A 21,973-nucleotide genomic window follows, 5' to 3' on the forward strand; every position below is an offset into this window, starting at 1 on the left:
AATTGGAGATCCAGCAATTTTCAGACCCGCTCTCTGGACTGGCTAGTTCTGGCGGTCCCGTGGGTCTCCACTGAGCTGGGGAAAATGTGTTTAGTTTTTATGCCACTATCTCATGGAATAGCCTTCAGGCCATCTTGAATCTGGTCTCGCTGGTCCCCATTGGACAGTTTAGATACATTTTTGAGGGAGATAACGTTAATATGTAATAGTTTTGTATTCATCTTGTTGTATTTATTGTATTGTGTTGTTGTTTTGTTTTATGTTGTACTTAATTGTGTGTTCATGTTCACAGGGCACCTTGAGAATAAGACCCTGGTRTTATTACTTTATTACCATACCTTCGTGGTTGACATGTTAAACTTCACAGTTGACTCCGTTCTAGCGCTGCTAAAACCTCCACACAGTGCGGATTTCGTCACTCACGAACAGTTCCATTTGGCCGCCTTTATTCAAATGTTTTTGTGTTGAAATACGTAGCTATATTTGACTCGTTAAAGGACTGAAAAATCAAGATATATAAAGAAAGATATGACAGCATGAAACTGCCGGTGACTTCATGCAACCACTGTTCAATTTCCCTTTTGCAAATGGCGCATATTGTAGTATTCTAAAACATACCACATCCATAAAAGCGATGCAATCAGACTCTACATAAAACTACAAATTCTATCAGTATGAAAATACATTTATCGACAAAAACTGACACGCTAACTTCCCCAAATTCTGATTGGTTAATGAWAAATCACATGGGACTTTTCAGCCAATCGATGGCCAACTACGTTGATGTACTGTACCTAGACATATCGTTTTATCTGAACGAGAATTAATATGATAACCAACAGGTTTAATTACAYGTATTAATATTACAAATCTATAACCGTGGTCACATTTTATACACATTGAAACAAGCCCTCACCAATTTGTGAAGCTACAATGGATTTCACTGCATCACATGATAGAGGATAACTTGATCAAGGCAGAAATAGCACACATCACTGGAAGCTGCGAGTGCGATAATTTCTGGACATCGTTCGCTCGCTACTGAATGGTCCGGATCAGTTTTTTTTATTGCAATAATAATTGATGACACTCGCCGCACCGACCTCCTAAAGGTGAGAAACGGTTTTCTTGTAAATGTTCTAGTATTTGGAGACCCATATATGGCAAGTAAAAAAAATGAAAATAAATGTTCAAAGTAATTTAGAAAAGAATACTTTTAAATTATGTCAGTTATCTAAGTTTTTCTAAGTAATGTTGCTGTACTTTTTTCTTACTTTACAGATATATGTTARTGTTGTGTTATAAATAGATCTAAACAATCATATTAATAAACTTCTTGGCTGCTTGCATGCACTTAAATGCAGTGACAATGAAGAGGCTAACATTAGCAAATAAACTGGGGTTATGTATACTTAATGTGAAATCAGGTGAAGTATAGCCAATTATGTGCATTATGTATGATGGTGCAATATGTATGATCTCAAGCTGACGGGGTGTCTGGAGCCAGTGTAGGCTTGTGGTTGAAATCTCATCTTTGGCCCTTACATAGAGGCTCAACTCAAAGTTGCCCAGTTGTTGACATGTTACGCATATACAGCAGAAGTTGTTAGTGCTYTCAAATTTGAGTGTCCATAATCCCCCCGCCTCCCAAACATATTACCATACAAGAATGTAAAATGTTTCACRGAGTTCTCTTCTTATTTTTCACATCCTGTAGTGTATGGTGTGCTTAGTTTCAGTCTCTAACACACGTCTCTTTTAAGACAGGATATCAAGCATAGCTTCACTGTGGTGTCCTTTGAGGTAGGGAGTGTGAGCTCAGCTTTGTGGTTTTAGATGCACTGAGATGATCACCAATCTTCAGTTGTACTCTTCTATATTTCACCACTGCAGTATAATAACCTATTGTGTTATTCTTCAAATCGTCCCCTCAGTTTTTCTTAGATCAAATGGCAAGAAATMATGACGCAAATAATCTATAAAGGCTTTGAAGCAGTCTGAGAAGTGAGAAGCCTTTTTGTCTGTAGCCTAGTCTATTGCACATTTGCATGTTTCCCTTACACTACTTTGACTAAGGTACAGCCAATAAAAAAGCATGTACAGGATCAAATTGAATGGGAACAGTTAAACGCATTGTGTTTTCATTTCGTTTGGTAATCTGTCTCAGTAGACCTAGGATTTACTTTCTCCCTGGCTATTTTGTAGCCTGCTCATAGCTAACTGTTACTGCACAGTTACTGCACAGTTTCAGGCACACACACACACACACACACCACACACACACACCACAACACACACACACACACACAACACACACACACACCACACACACACACACCACACACACACACACACACACACACACACACACACACACACACACACACACACACACAACACACACACCACACCACACTGCTCATAGCTAACTGCACACACATACAGCCTTGAAAGATTATACCCACCAAGTAGGGTTGCAACTTCTGCTGATTAAAAGCTCTTGGCTTGCCCTGTGTATAAGTGAGTGACTAGTGAGAGTTCATGTCCTTTGATTGGCTGATCTCCCCTCTCTGTTGGTAGTCTCCTCTCTCGTGACAGCCTTATCATTTTTATTTGATTTATTTCACCTTTATTTAACCAGGTAGGCCAGTTGAGAAATGTGAAGCTCTCATTTACAACTGCGACCTGGCCAAGATAAAGCAAGCAGTACGCAAAAAAACAACAACATAGAGTTACACATGGCTAAACAAAACATACAGTACATAACATAGAAAATATAAACAAGTAGAAATGATACAATGTGTGCAAAGGGTAAGGCAATAAATAGGCCCAATAGTGGCAAAGTAATTACAATTTAGCAATTTACACTGGAGTGTATATGTGGAGATGAAGATGTGCAAGTAGAAATACTGGTGTGCAAAAGAGCAGAAAAACAAAACAAATATGGGGATGAGGTAGGTAAGTTGGTTGGATGGGCTATTTACAGATGGGCTGTGTACAGCTGCAGCCATCGGTAAGCTGCTCGACATCTGACGCTTGAAGTTAGTGAGGGAGATGTAAGTCTCCAACTTCGGTGATTTTGCAATTCGTTCAGTCATTGGCAGCAGAGGAACTGGAAGAAAGGCGCCAAAGTAGGTGTTGGCTTTGGGGATGAACAGTGAAATATACCTACTGGAGTGCGTGCTACGGGTGTGGTGTTGCTATGGTGAGATGAGATAAGGCAGAGCTTTACCTAGCCAAAGACTTATAGATTACCTGGAGCCAGTGGGTTTGTTGACGAATATGTAGCGAGGGCCAGCCAAAGAGAGCGTACAAGTCGCTGTGGTGGGTAGTATATGGGGCTTTGGTGACAAAACGGATGGCACTGTGATAGACTGCATCCAATTTGCTGAGTAGAGTGTTGGAGAGCTATTTTGTAAATGACATCGCCAAGTCAAGGATCGGTAGGATAGTCAGTTTTACGAGGGTATGTTTGGCAGCGCATGAGTGAAGGAGGCTTTGTGTGCGAAATAGGAAGCCGATTCTAGATTTAACTTTGGATTGGAGAGTTCCAGTCTAGCCAGACACCTAGGTATTTGTAGTTGTCCACCATATTCTAAGTCAGAACGTCCAGATAGTGATGCTAGTCGGACGGGCGGGCGCGGGCAGCGATCGATTGAAAGAGTATGCATTTCATTTTACTAGCATTTGGAGGCCACGGAAGGAGTGTTGTATGGCGTGGAGGCTCGTTTAGAGGTTTGTTAACAAAGTGTCCAAAGAAGGGCCAGAAGTATACAGAAATGGTGTCGTCTGCGTAGAGGGTGGATCAAAGAATCACCCGCAGCAAGAGCGGCATCATTGAATAATACAGAGAAAAGAGTCGGCCTGAGAATTGAACCCTGTGACACCCCCCATAGAGACTGCCAGAGGTCCGAACAACAGGCCCTCCGATTTGACACACTGAACTCTCATTCAGAGAAGTAGTTGGTGAATCAGGCGAGGCAGTCATTAGAGAAACCAAGGCTGTTGAGTCTGCCGATAAGAATACGGTGATTGGCAGAGTCGAAAGCCTTGGCCAGGTCGATGAAGATGGCTGCACAGTACTGTCTCTTATCGATGGTGGTTAMGATATCGTTTAGGACCTTGAGCGTGGCTGAGGTACACCCGTGGCCAGCTCGGAAACTAGATTGCATAGCGGAGAAGGCACGGTGGGATTCGAAATGGTCGGTGATCTGCTTGTTCACTTGGCTTTCGAAGACTATAGAAAGGCAGGGCAGGATGGATATCGGTTTGGAACAGTTTGGGTCTAGAGTGTCACCCCCTTTGACGACTGGGATGACCGCGGCCGCTTTTCAATCTTTAGGAATCTCAGACGATATGAGAGAGAGGTTGAACAGACTAGTAATAGGGGTTGCAACAATGGCGGCGGATCATTTTAGCAAGAGCTGGTCCAGATTGTCTAGCCCAGCTGATTTGTAGGGATCCAGATTTTGCAGCTCTTTCAGAACATCAAATGTCTGGATTTGGGTGAAGGAGAAGTGGTGGGTGGGGCTTGGGCCAGTTGCTGCGGGATGTGCAGAGCTGTTGGCCGGGTTTGGGTTAGCCAGGTGGAAAGCATGGCCAGCCATAGAGAAATGCTTATTGAAATTCTCGATTATCGTGGATTTGTCAGTGGTGACTGTTTCCTAGTCTCAGTGCAGTGGGCAGCTGGGAGGAGGTACTCTTATTCTCAATGGACTTTACAGTGTCCCAAAACAGTGTGCCTCCCTCCCATCCCTGGTGGATCAATGGTCTCTTTGCTTTTCACATTAAAATCAAGTAGGTGATATGATTCTGGGTGCTGAGATTACTCTGTTGGTAACATGCTGTTTTGGGTTCATTGGTGAATCTCAGTCTTMAGCCTATTGAGAAGAGATTGTGCTGGATTGAGGTAGTGTCCTATGGAGATCATTTGTGTGTGGCAGCCAGTGGTTTTCAGATTGTAATGAGTACAGGATTATTGTTTTGGGATTGGGATATTTGGGTAATCTGGAGAATTACTAGGGTCACTGTCAGTGTGCGTGTGTGTGTGTGCMTATGTCTGCATGCATATGTCTGCATGSATAGGTGTGTGCGTGTGTTTTTAAGCTCAGTGCTGTCAGTGTGATTGTCTGCAGCAGTGACCTTCTCTGGGGAGAGAGAGGGAAGTAACACAGGCCACAACAGGACAGGCCACAGAAATCCCCGAAATGTCACTCCACTGATCTTCTTTTAAAGCTCACAGCCAAAACACAATTTCTTAGTGTAGTTGTATGTCGTTCATCCCTCACATGCTGTCCAAATCCCTCACACTGACTCTTTCATCTGACAGGAGGTTAGACCCTTTTACTGGTCTTACTGCAGTCCTACAGACAGACAGACAGTGAGAGGGACGGGGAGAGAGAGAGGTAMAGGTAGAGTGAGATAATGTCATACAGACATCCATGTTTGAACTGTTTATACCATATACACTTTTCTAYGAACCTGTACTAAACACTATAAATGATTGTGCTTATCTGTGTAGCCACTGTGTTTGAATCTGCAATACCCAGAGAGGTTTAATGCACTGCAATGGTCCCTGGCGGTATCACACACTYTGAGTGATTCACTCTCTGTGATGTTACTGTTGCAGAAAGTGGGTCTTTGACTTTGCTGATAGCTTGTGACAGCTCTGTGCCTCACTCCCATCCCTGGTGGATCAATGGTCTCTGTGCTTTTCACCAGAAACATCAATGAATGAGCTGCAGGCTTCTGGGAGGGGCAGGGAGGCCTGTGGGAGTCAGACTGAGGCTCAGCCAATGATGTGTGTATCTATGGGCTCAGCCTCTCTAGCCTGCACCCAGGTTGCTGGAGTCATAGGAAGATTATATGTCTATGGTTGGAGTGCTGTTTGAGTTCAGAACCTTCRGGAAATTAAAGGTTGGTTCTAATTCTTCCCATTTCTTGAAAACTGCTGTTTTTTTCGCCCCTGATGATTTGAAAAGTTAGATTTAAACAAAGAAATCCATTTGAAATGCAGGGAATATCAGTATGAGTTGAAGCCGGACTGGATTTGTGCTGAGAGTTGTTCAATTGTTGCATCGAAAGATACGGATCTAATTACTAGTTTTGTTTATTTGTAGAAAATATATATTTRTAAATGCTGTCCCACCTTTTGATGTCACAACCAGACATACACATTAAAAGACTGTAGAATGAATGTTCCTTAAAGACATGCTCCAGAACTTTGGCAACTCCCGCTTTGGGCTGGATGTGTCAATGTGTAGATCATCGTTGCATAATTAGTGTCTTACCTTAATTAGCTATGAAATCCCTAGTTTGAAAGCAACTGTTTTTCTGGAAGCTGTGCTGATCCATTTCCCCCCACGTGGGCCAGCCCCCTCGCAATTCCAGTTCAACTAATGAGCTTTAGCCCCTCGCCATATTTATTTTATTTTATTTTATTTATCCGTTATTTTACCAGGTAAGTTGACTGAGAACACGTTCTCATTTGCAGCAACGACCTGGGGAATAGTTACAGGGGAGAGGAGGGGGATGAATGAGCCAATTGTAAATATGAATGATAGCTGGCAAAGTGCATATCATGCACCCACAGCAGAGCGAGAGAGAGCAATGACGTGGTGCACATATCTTGCTGAGATGTACATCTGTCCAAATGAAAGATAGCAAGCCATATATTAGCTATGGGGATTCTTTAATAATGTAACAGCATGGGCAGCGCCATTGAGGCTATCTCCATTTTGAAGTTGCATGCACTATGCTCTACCAACTGAGCTACAGAGAACCACAAAAAGTGGAYAGTATTAAGATGCATAGCCAGCAGGGTGGCTCCAACCCTCCAAGAGCCCAAACATTGACATCTATTTGACCAAAACATAGATGTCTTTAATGTGCCATACTGTACTGCACTATACTGCAATGTACTGTACTRTACTTACTGTGCTCTACTGTACTGTACTCTACTGCTCTCTACTATACTGTAGCGTACTGTATCCGACTCTACTGTGCTGTACTTTACTGTGCTCTAGTCTACTGTATTGTACTGTACTCGAGTTTACTCTATATGAGTACAATTCTTCTTTCTTCTTACAATTGAAGAAAGGGCCAATGGACTCTTGATCTAGTGGCCTTGGTCTGGAGACCACTCATGATCACATACAGTTGTAGTCGGAAGTTTACATACACTTAGGTTGGAGTCATTAAAACAGTTTTTCAACAAATCCACACATTTCTTGTTAACAAACTATAGTTTTGGCAAGTCGGGTTAGGACACCTACTTTGTGCATGACACAAGTCATTTTTTACTAAGTTGACTGTGCCTTTAAACAGCTTGGAAAATAATGCATGGCTTTAAAGCTTCTGATAGGCTAATTGACATAATTTGAGTCAATTGGAGGTGTACCTGTGGATGTATTTCAAGGCCTACCTTCAAACTCAGTGCCTCTTTGCTTGACATCATGGGGAAATCAAAAGAAATCAGCCAAGAACTCAGAAAAAAAATTGTAGACAAGTCTGGTTCATCCTTAGGAGCAATTTCCAAATGCCTGAAGGTACCACGTTCATCTGTACAAACAATAGTACGCAAGGACCACGCAGCCGTCATACCGCTCAGGAAGGAGACGCGTTCTGTCTCCTGGAGATGAACGTACTTTGGTGCGAAAAGTGCAATCCCAGAACAACAGCAAAGGACCTTGTGAAGATGTTGGAGGAAAGAGGTACAAAAGTATCTATATCCATAGTAAAACGAGTTCTATATTGACATAACCTGAAAGGCTGCTCAGCAAGGAAGACGCCACTGCTCCAAATCCACCATAAAAAAGCCAGACTACGGTTTGCAACTGCACATAGGGACAAAAGATGTACTTTTTGGAGAAATGTCCTCTGGTCTGATGAAACAAAAATGGAACTGTTTGGCCATAATGACCATCGTTATGTTTGGAGTAAAAAGGGGAGGCTTGCAAGCCGAAGAACACCATTCCCAACCTGAAGCACGCGGGGTGGCAGCATCATGTTGTGGGGGTGCTTTGCTGCAGGAGGGACTGGTGCACTTCACAAAATAGATGCATCACGAGGAAGGAACATTTTGTGGATTATTTGAAGCAAAATTTAAGATATCAGTCAGGAAGTTAAAGCTTGATCGCAAATGGATCTTCCGAATGGACAATGACCCAAGTATACTTCCAAAGTTGTGGCAAAATGGCTTAAGGACAACAAAGTCAAGGTATTGGAGTGGCCATCACAAAGCCCTGACCTCAATCCCATAGACAATTTGTGGCAGAACTGAAAAAGCGTGTGCGAGCAAGGAGGCCTACAAACCTGACTCAGTTACACCAGCTCTTTCAGGAGGAATGGGCCAAAATGTTTGACCCAAGTTAAACAATTTGAAGGCAGTGCTACCAAATACTAATTGAGTGTATTGTAAGCTTCTGACCCACTGGGAATGTGATTAAAAAGCTGAAATAAATCATTTCTCTACTATTAATCTGACATTTCACATTCTTAAAATAAAGTGTTGATCCTAAATGACCTGAGACAGGGAATTGTTACTAGGATTAAATGTCAGGAATTGTGAAAAACAGAGTTTAAATGTATTTGGCTAAGGTGTATGTAAACTTCCGACTTCAACTGTACATTCGGTCTTTCAACTGCTTGAGGTCTAAATCTTGGGACCAACGTCCTGGCATAAAGCTTGGTCTTGGCTCCTGGATATTACCGTAGGCTTTGGTTTGCTAACCATAGGCAACCCAATTTAAAGAAGATAATGCTTTTTGATAATTTGCTGATCACTCCCAACCCATAGGAATAACCACCCAGCGGACTAWTTTMAAATGGWMGAAGCTCTCAATGGCAARGTCGATACTAAAATGAGTTATCTCGATCTAGAGATCTCCATTTATCTCTATGATGGACACTTGACGCAGATAACCCTGTTATTTTTCCAAAATAATTATTTAGAGGCATAAGTAATTCAGTCACTCAACAAGTTTCATATTCATACAATCCACAATGAACATTGTACAGAGAACAATACAGAGTACATCTATCTGAATTCAATGTAAAGGTTTTAAAAATWTGGTTAAAAATCATGTTTTTACTATTCGATTAATTTGGTATGCAAATACAATTTCTAAAAATGAATCTGCTATGGAAGGTTAATCAAAATGATCACTACTGTGCATGGTTCTCCCTTTACTGCAACGTTTACACTATGTTTTAGTAGTGACAAATTTAGTGGGGTWGTAAGGAATTCAGGTAAATATTTGAAATATGCAGTAAAACAAAGTGTGCGAGTAGTATATATGTCTACCTAACATACTGTATGTTGGAAGACATGTCTGCTGAAAGTTTGGTAAAAATAGGATACAAATGTGAWTTTTTTRCCCAACCCCTAATTTGTTCCTCTTCTGTAGAATGACCCATATAGGGGATAGGATGCCATTTGGAACAAAATCTTACTATAATGCTTAAGCTGCATGTCCCTAATGGTCCTAAAAAGAGAAGCCTGAACCTGATATGGCCTTCGCCCTGCTGGCGAATTTTAGTAAGCATTAGTTAGGATTTTAAATTATAACACATTGCATAAACCAACTTTAGAATGCAGTATTGGCTTAGTAATAATATTAATCTGTTTCAAACACAAGTTTCACTATGAATTCCAATATACATACATGCAATTTTAAACTCAATCAAGCTATTTCTGAATAGTTTGGTGAGGTTTTGGATAATATTGTCTGAAAGTTACATGCTATAATACTCACAAAGGCGTTTAGTAAATCAGACAGGTCATTTAGTTCTTATTGAGTAACAGCCACAGGTTGTGAATGGTTGCTACATAGATTTGCAATAATGCTGAGTGCTACGTGTTAACAAAATGTATTGAGAAAACCACACTGTGTCATGCATGCACGCACACACAAAATGTATTAAGTAGATCACCCTGTCGCTCTCTCTCTCTCCTCTCTCTCTCTCTCTCTCTCTCTCTCTCTCCTCTCTCTCTTCTCTCTCTCTCTCTCCTCTCTCTCTCTCTCTCTCTCACTCTCACATCTCACTCTCACACACACACACACACAACCACACACACACACACACACACACACACACACACACAACACACCACACACACACACACACACACACACACCACACACTGAATTGTATTATTCTGAGCATCCAGCAGGCTTTCTCTGCCCTCCTTCATTTCATAACAACACAATAACACATGTGTGGCCCGAACATTGGCCGCTGTTTCCCCTAATGCGAATTCCAGCTTTAACCAAGCTTGTGCAGGCCAAGGTTAAATCTAGGCTTGGTTTTCTGTATCGTAATCACTCCTCCTTCACCCCARCTGCCAAACTCACCTTGATTCAGATGACCATCCTACCCAACACTTTTAATCCCGCCATTTCCCCCACTTGCCAGGCGTCATTGTAAATAAGAATTTGTTCTCATCTTAATTGCCTGTATAAATAAATACAATTACAATAATCATGCTCCTCTCCCTGCACCTCAATCTCTCTGTAATCCTGACAGGCTAGTCTCCGACAGGGACTCATATTTACCCGAAATGGAATCCTATGCCCTGGTCAAAAATAGTACACTATTTAGGGACTAAAGTGGCATTTTGGACGCATCACCTCCAGAGAGTGTTTCAGTGATTCAGTGTCTCTCTCTGGTCCGCTCATCAATGATTCACACAGCAGTGAGAGCTGAGAGGATGAAAAGCTGTTTTGGCCCGGGATGTAACAGCCCCATGCAGGGATATACCAGCTCAGTCAGTTAGGACAATCTTCACAGCTTATCTTCAAATAGGAGTGAGTGTCATTGCAGGGTGGAATGACAGGGAGGGACAACGTTTGATCCTTTGACAATTATCAACTTAATAGTTGTGATTTAAATTGAGTGTGGATTAACAAAAACAAGCACAATTTAATCTAAGCTAATCCATGATACCTGGCACATCAACAGCAGCTAGAGAGACAGACTAGCAATTAGGACTATACCCCGTAGTGTGTGGAAAGTGTGAAATTCCCAATTCTCTCGATTCCGCTTCTTCCTGACTCCTCTGAAAGGCTAGAAATTAAAAATAGAGTAAGAGAATGCGTTATGTCTCTGTGGGTCTATGGGTCAGGCATGATACCCAAGGACATATAACTCATACCCATAGAAACAGAATTCCATCTCGGACCCAATGACTCTAATGGGGTTTCCCTTRCTATTTCTATGCTCATAGCACAACCAGCACATCACGCAAATCGAATGTGATTTCCAAGCAGTGGCAGTGACAAATAACACTTCTTCCCCAAGTGTTCGTTGTTGCGTGTTCTTTGTTCTAGTTGGAGTTGGAGTTAGAGTTGAGGAGTTTTAAGGCCTAGCTCTGTTGATTTGGCAGTTGGTTCTGTTGACCATTCAGACAGCTCTGAGCTATAAGCACGGAACAATAATCAATGGCTGGATGATCAGTGAGGCGAATGGCCTAGGCTGTTTGCGGCACGTGACAGGGGCCACACACACACACTCAGGAAGACATGCACGGCGGCAGAGGCCCATGCACATATACTCTTCTGGCAAATTGGTCCTGAATGGGAGGGTAGCATTAGTTACTAGGGTTCACTGAGCTCATCCAAGATCCGTCAACTGGGATTAGGAGWGAGACTGTGTGTGTGTGTGTMTGTGTGTGCATGCCTTCATGCGTGCATTTGTGTGCGCCTTAGTGTGTGTGTCAGTTGGCAGTGCCACTAGCCTCGTTAACTCTCTATTGGGTAGTCCCCTAATCCTCCCTAAAGCAGAGCAGATGATGAGACTCGCTGCTGAGCTAACGTATAACTGACTAGTCCAATGTGTCTTCATTGTTTTGGAAGGTTGACTGTTGACTGGCTGGGATGTTAGTACTGTGGCAGATTGCATCATAGAACCCCCCCCACCCCCTCCATCTTTACTGCTGACCAGCTAACCTCAAGACTGACCACAACACAGACATGGTGATTAGATCTACGTGTCTCTCATATACATGAATTTGTGCAGGCATGCATTCACAGTATAATACACACACAAGAGTGCATGCAGTCTACAGTGTATCTGGATGTTGATGTCTGTCTGAGCTGGACTACGTTATTTCTCTCTCTGTCTTTATCTGTTTCTCCATCTTTCTCATTCTCTCGCTCTCGTTCCCTCTCTCTCTCCTTTTCTCTGAACCCCCCCCACCTCTCTCTCTCTCCACTGTTGTTGTTGTTGTTGCCAGGCCTGAGTCATGTGGCGCCCTCTCCAACTTGCACAGCCTGGCATGGGGGTTAGCTAACTGTCAGCTTCACCCACCCCAGCTCTGAGGGTCCGTCTGCCAGCATATGTGTCTCTCTCCCTCTCACTGTCTGTTTGGGTGTGGGGCTTTAGTCTCAGTTCTCAGAACCCAGAAGCAAATCTCTGTGGGTTGGCCAACTATGTTTATAGAAATAGTGTGTCACAAGATAGTAGTCTCAACCTGGCTCTCTCTCTCCGTGCTCGTACTATTGGCCAACCTGTCTCTCTCTTCATGTTGGCCAACATGGTCATAACAAATGAAAAAGAGGAGAAATATGACCTCACCATACACTTTGGATGTTGATGCTCTGAAAGTGGTTTCCTGTTTTTGTGCTGGCCCTGCTTCTGTTCTGTTTTGTATCTAACACTTATGTATGTATGTATGTATGTATGTGTATGCATGTGTATGTATATGTGTGTATACAAATAAATATATGTTTACCCCCAAAATATATGGTGGATTGGAAATGATCCAGACAATTACATTGATGGAAGTGACAATCTATCCGCAATATTAAAGCTGATCCACCCTCCCAAAAAATAAGAAAAGATTTAAAAAAACACTTGTTGTTTCAAAATCCACTGCTAGAGCTTCTGATAGAAGTCTAGACATAGTCGATGGATGGATAGATGGATAGATAGAACGCTAGGATCCAGGCTCGGAACACATATGTGAGGGGATTGGGAATCCACTTTCAGCTTTGATGCTTTACCTGCTGTGTTGACTCTTGTCAGCTGGCGCACACTAAAACAGTACACAAACGCACACACAAACGTACGTAAGCAAACACACACACACACACACACACACACACACACACACACACACACACACACACACACACACACACAAATACACAGCAATCACACACACACAAACTACGCAAAGCATAGCCACAAACACACAGGCCTCACAGCGCTTTTTTAAAAATTAAAGTGCTGCTGTGCTGTGCTGTGGATTATGAGAGATAGAGATCTTTTTGAAACCTTTTTGAGTGCAATAGTTACTGTGCGAGAGGGAGAGGGAAGATAGAGAGAGGAGGGAGACCTGCTGTGGGCTGCTCTCAGGATCTCAGTCTCAAATGGGTGTTCTGTTAGGTATGTTATGTAAGTGGGTCTGGTAAGGGCAGAGTTGTAAATGTGTGTATGTTGTTATGGCTGGTCGGTGGACAGTTTTAGCTGTCTGATGATGCCATGGATAAAAAGGATTTAGATACTGGTTGGTTGATCAGCACACTCTGTTTTTTTCCCTCTCTCTCTAATTGCATGAGCCCCGTTAACCAAATTAAGGATTGCAAATCAATGGCAATGCCCTCTTTTTAGAATACAAATGCTTTGTAACGTAATTACTACTTACTGTTTATTTTATGCGATGAAATGGTGTGGATCCGTAACGTTTGTTTGCCGGTTAGTACACAGCTTTGTTGTGTATTAAGGCCTTGTAWAGGGMTGGCAGGTAGCCTAGCGGTTAAAAGCATTGGGCCAATAACRGAACGATCGCTGGTTTGAATCCCAGAGCAGACTAGGTGAAAAATCTGTCGATATGCCTTTGAGCAACACACTTAACCCTAATTTCTCATGTAAGTCGCTCTGGAGAAGAGCGTCTGCTAAATGACTAACATGTAAATGTATTGAGATCTGAGCTTAATATAGGGGTCTGAGATTATGATATTAAATGGTGTGGATATGTGATGCATGCCATATTTTGTCCGTATTTACATTTAACCCAGTTCTGTTCTGTTTGTGTTTCAGAGCATGGCGCTGGCCTGGCAACAGTCACCGCCGTTACCCCGTGCCAGTGTCACCTGTGACCCCACCCTCGCCACCCTTCCCCTTGTCCCCAACACCCCCCACTGAGCCCCAGTCTAACCAGCCAGGAACATCCATCCACCATGCTGTCGGGCAGCTGGCGCCGTTCCCCAATAGCCTCACCCACCAAGCCCTCAGTCTCCACCAGAGGGAGTATTACCAGTGTGAGCAGTGTGTCCAGCAGGGAGAGCCGTGCCAGTGTGAGCAGCAGTGTTAGCAGTGTGAGTGTGCCTACTGTGTGTGGCGTCCCCAGTGGCACGGTGGTGTTGGAGGCTCAGTATGACTACCAGTACCGCGGGGCAGATGGACGACAGGTCTGCATCCGAGAAGGGGAGCGGTTTATTCTGCTCAGGAAGACGAACACTGACTGGTGGCAGGTAAGAAGCAGATTAAACAGCATGATCTTTACACAAGTGCACCTTGTGCTGGGGACAATAAAAGGCCCCTCGAAAATGTGCAGTTTTGTCACACAACAGAATACCACAGATACCTCTAGTTTTGAATGTGCTTGCAATTGGCATGCTGACTGAAGGAATGTCCACCAGAGCTGTTGCCAGAGAATTTAATGTTAATTTCTCTACCATAAGCCGCCTCCAATGTAATTTGAGAGAATTTGGCAATACGCCCAACCGGCCTCACAACTGCAGACCATGTGTAACTACGCCAGCCCAGGACCTCCACATCCGGCTTCTTCACCTGTGGGATCGTCTGAGACCAGCCACCCGGATAGCTGATGAAACTGTMGGTTTGCACAACCAAAGAATTTCTGCACAWACTGTCAGAAACCATCRCAGGGWAGCTCATCTGCAAGCTCGTTGTCCTCACCAGGGTCTTGACCTGACTGCAGTTCGACGTCGTAACCAACTTCAATGGACAAATGCTCACCTTCGATGGCCACTGGCACGCTGGAGAAGTGTGCTCTTCATGGATGAATCCATGCAGATGGCGTCGTATGGGCAAGCGGTTTGCTGATGTCAACGTTGTGAACAGAGTGCCCCATGGTGGCGGTGGGGTTATGGTATAGGCAGGCATAAATCAAATCAAATCCAAGTTTATTTGTCACGTGCGCCGAATAAAACACCTTACAGTGAAATGCTTACTTACAGGCTCTAACCAATAGTGCAAAAAAAGTATTAGGTGAACAATAGGTAAGTAAAGAAATAAAACAACAGTAAAAAGAGGCTGTATACAGTAGCGAGGCTATAAAAGTAGCGAGGCTACAAACAGACACCTGTTAGTCAGGCTGATTGAGGTAGTATGTACATGTAGATATGGTTAAAGTGACTATGCATATATGATGAACAGAGAGTAGCAGTAGCGTAAAAGAGGGGTTGGGGGGGTTACGGACAACGAACACAATTGCATTTTATCGATGTCAATCTGAATGCACAGAGATATCGAGACGAGATCCTGAGGCCCATTGTCGTGCCATTCATCCGCCGCCATCACCTCATGTTTCAACATGATAATGCACTGCCTCATGTCGCAAGGATCTGGAAGCTGAAAATGTCACAGTTCTTCCATGGCCTGCATACTCACCAGACATGTCACCCATTGAGCATGTTTGGGATGCTCTGGATCTATGTGTACGACAGCGTGTTCCAGTTCCCGCCAATATCCAGTGACTTCACACAGTCATTGAAAAGGAGTGAGACAACATTSKACAGGCCACAATCAACAGCCTGATCAACACTATGCGAAGGAGATGTGTCATGCTGCTTGAGGCAAATGGCGGTCACACCAGATACTGACTGGTTTTCTGATCCACGCCACTACTTTTTTAAAGGTGTCTGTGACTAATAGATGCATACCTGTGAWATCCATAGATTAGGGCATAATTTATTTATTMCAATTGACTGATTTCCTTATGAACTGTAACTCAGTAAAATCTTTGAAATTGTTGCATTTTGAGTTTATATTTTTGTTCAGTGTATATATTTTGATTACCAGGTTCGGAGGATTGGGGCAGCCAGTAAAGCCAAACCCCTGTATGTCCCGGCTACGTATGTGGTGGAGGTGCCCATCACTCCTCTGTCGTCAGTACGACAACATGTCAACAACAATATGTCAAACCACYGCAACATGAGACTCCTGACCCGGTCATCTCTCTCTCCCTGCTCTAACAACCAGTACTCAGGTACGGGYGTGTGGGGTGAGTGCGGGGAGGGGGTGGAATGGGGTGMGGTTGTGTGTGTGTTTTGTGTGTCATACGGTCAATTAATCTCCATGGTCCCTTAGCTAATACGAACATGTAATAAACACACACATTTCGTTCACTCTTCTCCCTCTCCRCTCCTTCCACAACAGTGCCCAAAACCTTCTGTCGTTCCATGGAGGACATCAACTCTCACAGTGCCTTCAGAGGAGTCAACTGTCACAGCCCTACCCCAGGTCTGGGAGGAGGAGGGGGCCACTTCCCAACCATGCCCCTCGCTGCGCTCCCCTCCAACACCACTACCTATTCCACCGGACAACTGATGGTCCCTGGGGGCCCCCAGACCCCCATGGACCACTCGGCCCCCATCCCCCGAAGTAAGATTTTTCTTGATAATTAAAGTACATACAAGCCTGGCTTTGACTTCATGGTCAAAATGCTTCAGCTTTTAATAAATAATAGCACAATTAATTGGAATAAACTGTTGTGGCCTTTTATGGGTGGCGCTATCGCCTTTTCTTTTTTGAACTACATAGAAGGCTYCTCCAAATACATTGCATTTGGAAAGTATTCAGACCCCTTGACTTTTTCCACATTTTGTTATGTTACAGCTTTATTCTAAAATGGTTAAATTGTTTCCCCCCTCATCAATCTATACACAATAACCCATAATGACAAAGCAAAAACWGATTTTTCGAGATTTTGGCAAATGTATTAAAAATACAAACCTGAAATATCACATTTCCATAATGTGATATGTCACGAGAATCGGATGGGAGCACAGGGCTTCCTTCAGGTGCCTGAATGCCGCTTCMGCCTCATCCGGACACTTCACTGTTTTTSGGAGGCGGGCCCTGGTCAGATTGGTAAGGGGGGAGGCTATAACCGCAAAGTTGGGGATTAAAACTAGCACCTGTAGATCTTGGAATGGGCACGCTGGGCCTTCTCCAAATGTTCCCTTACCACTGGCCATATGGCTGTCATCCGCTCCCTCATCCTTTTTACGTGTTACACTATGCTGCGTAAGGGGGTCGGCTGGGCTTTCCACACCTCCTTGGTGAGATCCTGTAGGTCGCGMGGTCTCCTCCCGTAGAGGAGTTCAAAAGGGGAAAACCCAGTGGAGGCTTGGGGCACTTCTCGGATCGAGATCATTAGGTGGGGTAGTACCTGGTCCCAGTTCTTCCCGTCCCACTCGATGACCTTCCGCAGCATTTGTTTGAGCGTCTTATTGAACCTTTCAACGAGCCCATCCGTCTACAGGTGAAAGAGGGAAGTCTGGATCTGCTTTATCTGTAGGAGAGCACACAACGCTTTCATTAGTCGGSACATGAACTTGGTACCTTGGTCGGTCAGGATCTCGTTCGGGATGCACACCAGGCTGAAGAGGTGGAACAGCTCCCAGGCGATTCCCTTGGAGACTGCCGCCGATAGGGGAATGGCCTCGGGATATCGGGTGGCATATTCACTATTACCAGGATGTACCGGTGTCCTCGGGCCYTTATTACCAGGGGGCCCACTATGTCCACGGCGATGCGTTCAAACGGCACTCCGACGGTTGGTAGGGGAACCAGCGGGTTCCGGAAGTGTGCTTTTTGCCCTGATCCACTGCTATCACTTGGGCTGCGGCGGCTTTCAAGTTCAAATCCTCCCCTGGGTGGTCCCGAACTGTCCCCTCAGGGGGATTATTCACCAGGTAAGGTTGGTTCCGGCGCCCCGTTGGACCCCAAATCCGGGTCTGTAGACACAGGGTTGGCAACCGCTTACTTCCGGGCTGCGCAGGCTCCGGTCCGTCCCCACTCTCGTTGGTCTGGCAGCTTCTTTGTGGCYTCACGATGGTGGCCTGCCCGGTCAAATACCGCTTGGTGTCGACGTGGACACAGGAGATGYACATCTCCTCACCACGGTRGGTCAGATGGGCCGGCAGGCGGGCTTGTACGAGCGTTACCACTCTCCCGTAATCCATCAGTGTAGGTGTGGGTGTCGTGACCGTCGACGTTCACCAGGACCATGGGTGCTGGTAGTTCGCTSTGGGCCCAACAGGAGGTGACGTAGTTTATTGCGTAGCCCAGCTTGTCTCCGGGGCCCGCTGTTGGCATCGACTCCTCTTGACCTGGGCAATTCCATGCGAGGTGACCCCACGGTGGTGGGGTCGTCCTTCTGTCCCCTCCGACGGGTCTCCCCCTGGTGGCTTGTCCACGGTACACAATAATAAGTATTCAGACTCTTTACTTAGTACTTTGTTGAAGCACCTTGGCAGCGATTACAGCCTTGAGTCTTCTTGGGTATGACGCTACAAGCTTGGCATACCTATATTTGGGGAATGTCTCCCATTCTTCTCTGCAGATCCTCTCAAGCGCTGTCAGGTTGGATGGGGAGTGTCACTGCACAGCTATTTTCAGGTCTCTCTAGAGATCGGGTTCATGTCCGGGCTCTGGCTGGGCTACTCAAGGACATTCAGAGTCTTCTCCCAAAGCCACCCCTGCGTTGTCTTGGCTTTGTGCTTAGGCTCGCTGTCCTGTTGGAAGGTGAATCTTGGAAGGATCTCTCTGTACTTTGCTCCATTCATCTTTCCCTCGATCCTGACTAAACACCCAGTCACTGCCGCTAACACACATCCCCACAGCGTGACGCTTGGCATTCAGGCCAAAAAGTTCAATCTTAATTTCATCAGATCAGAGAAATGTGTTTCTCATGGTCTGAGAGTCTTTAGGTGCCTTTTGGCAAACTCCAAGTGGGCTGTCTTGTGCCTTTTACTGAGGAGTGGRTTTCGTTTGGCCACTCTACCATAAAGGCCTGATTGGTGGAGTGCTGCAGAGAWGGTTGTCCTTCTGGAATCTGTGCCTCGAAAGCAATCCTMTCTTGGAGCTCTACGGACAATTCCTTCGACCTCATGGCTTGGTTTTTGCTCTGACATGCTCTGTCAACTGTGAGACCTTATATAGACAGGTGTGTGCCTTATATAGACAGGTGTGTGCCTTTCCAATCACGTCCAATAAATTCAATTTACCACAGGTGGACTCCAATCAAGTTGTAGAAACATCTCAAGGATGATCAATGGAAACAGGATCCACCTGAGCTAAATTTCGAGTCTCATAGCAAAGCGTCTGAAAACGTATGTAAATAAGTTTTCAAAAATGTCTAAAAACCTCTTTTTGCTTTGTCATTATGGGGTATTGTATGTAGATTGATAAAGAAAGAAATCAATGTAATCAATTTTAGAATAAGGCTGTAACGTAACAAAATGTGAAAGTCAAGGGGTTTGAATTCTTTCCCGAATGCACCGTGCATGACATTAAAATGATTAAGGATAATACATAGAGCCTGAATACCCTTTTCCCACTTTGATCKTTTAGGTAAGAGCTCCAGCAACCTGCCAAACCCTTATGAGGAGATCGAGGTGAGGGAAATGGGTCTCGAGATGGGGCTCAGTGGGTGGAGCACGCCCATCGGTGGTGCTGCCAAGTCCCTCAGCCAGTGGGAAATGGCAGAGGCCGCCCGCAGACACAGCCATCTGCAGGTAAGACTGGGCCAAGTGGGCCAAGTGGGCCAAGATACAGACACACACGGACAGGACACACACAGACACACACAGAGAGAGGGAACACGCAGACAAGAGGCATAGGTTTTGGCCAACACACCAAGACACACAGACAGGACAAGGATTAGACAACAGCTACTGTATGCTACTTCAGAAAGACACACGGACAGAGAGACTAGAGCTACTTCAGATACAAATGTACATCGTTTGGGAAGTGAAGTCATGACTAGTCTCATTCCATACACCTATGTGCTGTTGCCAACTCTTCTATCGTTGTCATTCCATGTATGGCTTAATGATGAGGCTATATAATAACAGCTATCCCTAATCTAGTCTCTTGTGATAGACTGTTTATACCATTGCATCGAGTAGCTGGCTATCGCACACGTGAGATTAGGTTCTGGGTGCCGACCGAAATAATCCTTCATCAGGCACTGATGATGATTGTGGTAAAACAAACATGTTGATTTGTGGTAACAAATAAACAATTTAGCTTTTTTGTTAGAGACAACATCCATTCATATGAAAACGAGAATCAGCCACTGCCAAGTTAGAGTCCAGACGGGATGGTTTTTGGATGGCGTTCAAAAAGCCACTCCGTGAGTGAACATGATTGTTGTGATTTTATGAGAGTTGACATCTAGCCCTGTCTCTGGATGGGCCATCTCTCTTTCTTTCCTCTCTTACTTATTATCCCTCGATCCATCTCTGCAAAAATGGCTTAAGGACAATAAAGTCAAGGTATTGGAGTGGCCATCACAAAGCCCTGACCTCAATTCCATAGAACATTTGTGGGCAGAACTGAAAAAGCGTGTGCGACAAGGAGGCCTACAAACCTGACTCGGTTACACCAGCTTTGTCAGCATGAATGGGACAAAATTCACCCAACTTATTATGGGAACCTTGTGGAAGGCTACCCGAAACGTTTGACCCAAGTTAAACAATTTAAAGCAATGCTACCAATACTAATTGAGTGTATGTGAACTTCTGACCCACTGGAATGTGATGAATAAATAAAAGCTGAAATAATCATTCTCTCTACTATTATTCTGACATTTCACAGTCTTAAAATAAGGTGGTGATCGAACTGACCTAAGACAGGGATTTTTTATCGATTAAATGTCAGGAATTGTGAAAAACTGAGTTTAAATGTATTTGGCTAAGGTGTATGTAAACCTCCGACTTCAACTCTAGCTCGTTATTGTTATTTTATTGTGTTACTTATTCGTTTTTACTTTAGTTTATTTGGTAAATATTTCTTAACTCTTTCTTGAACTACACTGCTCAAAAAAAATAAAGGGAACACTTAAACAACACAATGTAACTCAAGGTCAATCACACTTCTGTGAAATCAACTGTCCACTTAGGAAGCAACACTGATTGACAATACATTTCACATGCTGTTGTGCAAATGGAATAGACAAAAGGTGGAAATTATAGGCAATTAGCAAGACACCCCAATAAAGGAGTGGTTCTGCAGGTGGTGACCACAGACCACTTCTCAGTTCCTATGCTTCCTGGCTGATTTTTTGGTCACTTTGAATGCTGGCGGTGCTTTCACTCTAGTGGTAGCATGAGACGGAGTCTACAACCCACACAAGTGGCTCTGTTAGTGCAGCTCATCCAGGATGGCACATCAATGCGAGCTGTGGCAAGAAGTTTGCTGTGTCTGTAAGCGTAGTGTCCAGAGCATGAGGCGCTACCAGGAGACAGGTCAGTACATCAGGAGACGTGGAGGAGGTCGTAGGAGGGCAACAACCCAGCAGCAGGACCGCTACCTCCTGAGGAGGAGCACGCTCCGTCTCATGCTACCACTAGAGTGAAAGCACCGCCAGCATTCAAAAGTGACCAAAACATCAGCCAGAAGCATAGGAACTGAGAAGTGGTCTGTGGTCACCACCTGCAGAACCACTCCTTTATTGGGGGTGTCTTGCTAATTGCCTATAATTTCCACCTTTTGTCTATTCCATTTGCACAACAGCATGTGAAATGTATTGTCAATCAGTGTTGCTTCCTAAGTGGACAGTTTGATTTCACAGAAGTGTGATTGACTTGGAGTTACATTGTGTTGTTTAAGTGTTCCTTTATTTTTTTGAGCAGTGTACATTGTTGGTTAAGCAATTCACGGAAGGTCTACACCTGTTGTAGTCAGCGCATGTGGCAAATAATGTTTGATTTGA

General features: G+C 44.3%; 1 protein-coding gene across 1 annotated transcript in view; it reads left to right on the forward strand.

Moving 5' to 3' along the window:
• The first annotated feature begins 799 nt into the window (after positions 1-799).
• The window catches only part of arhgap9 (Rho GTPase activating protein 9), a 79,531-nt gene continuing 58,357 nt past the window's right edge, over positions 800-21,973 (forward strand). Inside the window, 5 exon segments of the mRNA XM_023995843.2 lie at positions 800-1,112; positions 14,044-14,477; positions 16,051-16,237; positions 16,408-16,632; positions 19,609-19,772. Coding sequence (XP_023851611.1) covers positions 14,184-14,477; positions 16,051-16,237; positions 16,408-16,632; positions 19,609-19,772 — 870 coding nt within the window. The 5' untranslated portion in view covers positions 800-1,112; positions 14,044-14,183.

The sequence above is a fragment of the Salvelinus sp. IW2-2015 genome, linkage group LG11 (genome assembly GCF_002910315.2).
Source record: "Salvelinus sp. IW2-2015 linkage group LG11, ASM291031v2, whole genome shotgun sequence".
Taxonomy (NCBI): Eukaryota; Metazoa; Chordata; class Actinopteri; order Salmoniformes; family Salmonidae; genus Salvelinus; species Salvelinus sp. IW2-2015.